The following is a 6,000-nucleotide window of genomic DNA, read 5'->3' on the forward strand; positions in this document are numbered from 1 at the left end:
TTTTAAAGTTCAATAATTGCAACATCTTTCCAAAAGACAATGAGTAATCGTGTTAAATAATAGTCATTTCAGTATTGCCCAACATAATCGTGATTATGATTTTTTTTCCATTATCAAGCAGCCCTACCATAGATTCTCCAAATGCTCAGTCAAGCAAGGACAATATTGTAGTCTTCAATGATAAACCAGGGCAGCATCCGTTCAGCACCAGCAGTCTGTTACCTCAGATCAACAGCAGCGATCTGACCAAGTCCATTGACAGCTTTGTTGTGGAGTTGCTTGAGGAAAAGACCTTGAGATCACAAACTCTTGATTAAGTCCACTCTCATATACCCAAGGACAGCACGCTCATAGGATTAAAAGCAATATTCACATTGTTGCACTCGAAAGGACTGGTTTAGACCATGTGTTTTGTAGAGCAATGTGTATTTGCTGTCTCTGAAAGCAAAGGGAGTGACAGGAAAGAAAAGCAGAAAAATAAATTGGGTACGTCTTGGAACTTCTGGGAACTCAGATAACCCCAAATGTCAGCTATGAGATGGAACTGCCAGGTCTGTTACAAGCACTAATTTAATGGTTAGGTGCAGACCAGATGCTGCTAGGATTTTGCTCTGTAGACAAATATGTTCTCTTATCAGGCAATATGCATCCCTGCATATACTGTAGAAGCAGCTCCTCAACTTCTAAAAAAGGAGAAAAAGAACCTACAACCTACAGCCAACATGGAAGCACCACAACCCTATGGTCTCTGCAGGGCTCATCTTCACCCACTTGCTACTCAGGAGTAATTTTAAATTAAGTGGGAAATGTTAAGAAAATGTGCTTATTCAACTCTCCCTTCTGCTTTGCTGCTGTGTAGAAGCTGTAGACGGCATTGCCTCTTCAGCAAATCCTCTTAAACACCACAGAACATTGGCCAAGGTGCTGCTGTAGCCAAACGTGGGGCATCCAGTGTTAATCAAAACAGACACAAAATATTGCTTATGTTAGGAGCTTAGGGGTGAGGTTGAAAGGAGCAGCACTACATTTAGATGAACACTAGGTATCACAATGTCATTTTCTGTTCTCCCCTCCTCAATCACGCTCACACAATGTGTTGTTTGTAACAAAGAATCCTTTGGATAAGCCGTTGCCGTTATGCATTATTTATTTTGGTCATTTTATTCATTTTGCTAAAAATAACTAAAAGGGATAATTGAAAGGAGCTAGTGAATCTGGCAAATGGACCATAGGCAGGAAATACAGGATGGTTATTTAGCTTTTAGTTAATTGTTTTGACAACTATTGGATGTATTGTCATTGAATTTAGTACATATATTCATGGTGCCCAGAGGATGAATCCTACTGACTTTGGTGATCCTCTGACTTTTCATCTAGCACCACCATGAGGTTGTGGTTTTGAGTGAAATGTCAACAACAATTGGATACAAATCTAGTACACCCATTAATCTCAGGACAAATTGTAATCCTTTTGATGATCCCTTAACTTTTAATCCAGCGCCATCATCAGATCAAAATGAATGAATTTATCCAATACTTATGACTGAATACCTACAAAACTACTGACATTTCCATCAGCCTCAGCTGTACTTTGTGTTTAGTGCTAATTATCAAATGTTATCATGCTATCATGCTAATATATGATGCTCAACATGCTTGCACCTGTTTCACATCAGCATGTTAACCATGCCATTGAAATCATTAACATGCTGATGTAAACATTTAGCTCATAGCACCACTCTGCACAGCCTCACAGAGGCGCTAGCTGGAATTTCTGTGTCTATTATTAACTCAACATCGTTTTCACAACATTCTGTCAATGCAGCTGAGCTCTTTCGGTCACTGGCTCATTCTACTGACTGGAGCCAAGAAACATTTCAGGTGTTCATTTGTGCTGACGGCCAGTTTGCCCTCAAAACAGAATCAGCAGCTGCATTAGTCCTGTCCAGCTGGGAGGTTGTCGAGAACTGTTTTTCTCATCTATGCATAATTAAACACCCCCGCCCTCTGCCACCACCACACACAGACTCCCATAACTCTCATAATATACATATGTCAATTGTTAGTATGTTGACACATTCATGAAAAATATTTCCCAAGTATCACATTTTTACTGCTTTAAACTTTTTTATTATTGTTTTGTTTATCTTCATTATCTTTTACTATGCCTCTAAAAACACAGATTTCACCCAAGGGATCCACCTTGTCCCATCTTCTTTGTAATGAATAACTCTGTATTGCAATGTGGGACAAGATTAGTTTGACAAAAGCTGACACTAAGATGAAAAACACTATAAAAACATCACATTCATAGGTTTGTATTTATGGTTAGGTCTGTGGGGTTTAACGCTTTTGGCGGATAAAAAACACATTTCAGATGTCAGACCTGAGTTAGATGACACACAGGCTTTAAATCAATTTCTTATTTTCTTTATGGTATTAATTGATTTTTTTATCCTACTTATGTATTCTCTCTGTGTCTCTCTCTGTATCAACAGGATGAGTGCGCTGCTGGGTTGCATGAGCTTTGGTGTGTGCTCCCTTATGGACAAGGTAGGTTTAAACCCAGATTACAGGTATAAAGGCATTCTGTAAACCGTGTACTTTGCTCCCTTTTTGACTTTCACTCTTTATGTGTGTGTGTTTGTGTGTATCTCCATCCATTAGACCATGAATCTAAGAGTTTAGTTCAGTGAGAATGAATTCCAGTGACCTCGATAGTGTTGAGAGGAACACTTTGGGGTTATGAGTGTTACAGAGCAGCAATGTTGCCTCCAGTCACTGGAGTAAAGCACAGTTTGAGTCACTCTCTCTACTGCAATGTTATGGGTCCCACACTTAAAAACGCATGCATTTCTTATTTAAATCACACTGAATCTCATGTCTTTCTTTTACTGAATTAAGGTTAGATTTTCTTTCAAATAACAATGTAAATACAAAAATGCAGTGTGTTGATCAAATGATGTTGCAAATTGTAAAGTTTGTAATCGAACATTCGACTATGAACCTTTAACCAAATCAAATCAAATTTTTTCATAAAGGCAGTGTATTTAATGGCTAAAATATGAACACGTAGTGCATCTTACTAGAACATGTTTATCTTGGGAGACTTTTGATATCACTGGTACTGCAATGACAACAAGTATTGCTTTGTTGTTTTCTATTACAAGACAACAAAGCCCAAAGTTGATTCCTTTTGTCAGCCTGTGTTTAAGCTGACAAAAACACAGTGCATCCTGTTCTCATAACACATACTGTATGTTTCCTAACTGTTGCTCTGGCCTCTGTGCTTGGCTAGCTGAATAGTCTCACAGATGCTAAAACCCTTAGTTTTGCAGGCATTTACTGAAATACCAAAGTATTAGACAAGTAGAAATTCTGATGTAATGGTGGCGCTAGATTCAAAGTTAAGGGATCAACAAAGTGATTAAATTATTCCCGAGGTGGACATGATTGTCTGTGAAAAATCTCATGGAAATTCATCTAATAGTTGTCAAGATAATTCAGTCTGGAACAAAGTAGTGAACCGAACGACTGACAGACCGACTGACCGACCGACCGACCGACCGACAGGCATTGCCATTCCTAGACACAATGCAAAAAGGGTGACACCACTTCATCCCACACACCTACATCATAATATAGAAGAACACAGCCCTTGCCTTTCTTCCCAAACTGTCCCAGGTGATAGCAGATGAATGTGAGGTTCAAGAGTTCAGCGTCTAAGCATTGCTTAGAATAGTTTCTCTTCCACTGTACAGTTCATCCCCATAACTGCTTTTCTTACTGTAGCTCTTTCCCATCACAATTTTATTATTCAACTCTAATTCATCCAACTGTTTTTCCTCTTCCTTTGCATATATTATATGCATATTTTCTTTCTGCAGTGTACCACATATTCACATAAAAAAAAGAAAGTCCTCATTTTAGTGGTTAGGGCACTAACCACTGCAAATGTTTGGTATGTAATGCCTCAGCACTTGATCAATTATGTATTACATCATTTTGCACGTGTGTATTTTAAGGCCACATATTGGAGAAAGAAAGGAAACCTTTATGCTCATTGTGGTTACAGCACAGTTGAGAAAACCGCTCCAGTTGTCTGTTTCTGTACTTGTAGGGTCAGTTATTGTAGTCATCAGCACTTCATTCTTCTGCCACAATGAACCCTACAATTAGGTTTTTTTTGTAAAGTAGAACATTTGAGTGTCCTGGTAATGTTGTGGTTTAACAAAATTAGCAAGCCATGTCAGTCATGAATTGCTTCTCTCTTGTTTTTATGATTACGGATGGGTATTATTGATGTATATGTATAAATGAATGAATGAATGAATGACCTTTGTTATTGATAGTGTGCAATTCGATTGGTCACTTAGGCCCTGATCAGACAGAGCATGTTTTAGTGGCCTGGGGCGGCTTTTTGTAATTGTTTTCAATGAGAGTGAAGCGTTTTGCTCGCTGCTTTTGCGTTGCTGAGCACCTCACATTTTTCGGGTGTATGCACCTCTGTTTTTTTCAGCAGTGCCTTTAAATACCTTCTGCTGTGTATAAATCAAAGTGTAACGCACTTATTTGCGAGTGCTGATGACTTAATTTGCTAATTATGTGATTTTTGGGTCGACACCCATTAAAGTTCAAAGACATTTGAATTGAGCACGCCAGTTCTTTTGTTTGACGGCGTGGTTTACAGTGGTGGAATGTTACTAAGTACATTTACTCAAGTACTGTACTTAAGTACACATTTAAGGTACTCATACTTTACTTGAGTCTTTCCATTTTTTACTCCACTACATTCATCTGACAGCTTTCGTTACTAGTTACTTAACAAATTAAGATTTTTGAATACAAAACACAGTTTCTACAATGTGAGAGTTGTTCTGCATTGAGTACTTTTACTTTTAATACTTTTAGTACATTTTCCTGATGATACTTACATATTTTTACTTAAGTAACATTTTCAATGCAGGACTTTTACTTGTAACAGAGTATTTTTTCAGTGTGGTATTAGTACTTTTACTAAAGTAAAGGACTAAATACTTCTTCCTCCACTGGTGGTTTTAAACACATGATATTCTGGAGTTCACTGCACAAAAAAGAAGCAATCAACTGTAAAAGTACAGTAAAAAAGCCTTCTCTCTTAGTCTCTTGTTAAGAAAAAAAAACTCTGCTTCTTGTGTTAAAATCATAAGTATTTGCCTTTAATTGTGACTATTTGACCCACGTTTTAAGCATTTCTTTCATTCTCAGGCTGGCTGAGACATTGACTGAAAACTCTTAATTTGGTGCTTAGAAATAAAATGACAAACATGAACACAGCTGCAAATTGTTCTCTCTTAAACTCACCCATTTGGGGTGCCTGTGTAGCTCACCTGGTTGAGCATGCACCCCATGTTCAGAGGCGCAGTCCTTGCCACAGCGGCCGAGGGTTCAATTCCGACCTGCGGCCCTTTTGCCGCATATCATTCACCCTCTCTCTCCCTTTTCATGTCTTCAGCTGTCCTATCAAATAAAGGCCTAAAATAATCTCACCACAGTAAGTGTTTTTTGTAGTTTCAATTAACGTCCACATCAGTGAGGGAAACAAACAACAGGAAGAAATTATATTTTAGTAAGGCTTATGGCTTCCTTCCTCTAACATTTATCCCAGTTAATATTTAATTGGCTTACTGTGCTAATGAGGGAGATTTAGCTTTGAGTCCCAGGGAGTTATATCTCTTCACCCCACCATCACATCCGTTATTCTTTTTCTGTTTTGTTTTTTTATTTCGTTCAGCCCTTCTTGCAAACCCATCACTTTCTGTCTCCCCCCACTGTGTTCTTGTTTTATTTTAGAAGCATTTGGAGCTTATGAGTGTTAGCTGTTATTTTTGTTACCTGCTTTTCTTGTCTGTCACATCTTGTCATTAGTTTGCACCCATTTGCCACTTTGTGCTTTTTACTTCTCTCTCATCTCCTGCTTTCTCTTTTCATCTCTCTCATCTGTTTCCCTCCTTACTAACC

At 38.2% G+C, this 6,000-nt stretch overlaps 1 protein-coding gene across 2 annotated transcripts in view; it reads left to right on the forward strand.

Moving 5' to 3' along the window:
• The window catches only part of rgs3a (regulator of G protein signaling 3a), a 148,115-nt gene that overhangs the window by 10,502 nt on the left and 131,613 nt on the right, over nucleotides 1-6,000 (forward strand). For both annotated transcript variants that reach the window (XM_039779981.1, XM_039779982.1), the window contains exon 6: nucleotides 2,499-2,553. In XM_039779981.1, coding sequence (XP_039635915.1) covers nucleotides 2,499-2,553 — 55 coding nt within the window. The remainder of the gene's footprint in view (nucleotides 1-2,498; nucleotides 2,554-6,000) is intronic.

This window comes from Perca fluviatilis, chromosome 17 (genome assembly GCF_010015445.1).
Source record: "Perca fluviatilis chromosome 17, GENO_Pfluv_1.0, whole genome shotgun sequence".
NCBI lineage: Eukaryota > Metazoa > Chordata > Actinopteri > Perciformes > Percidae > Perca > Perca fluviatilis.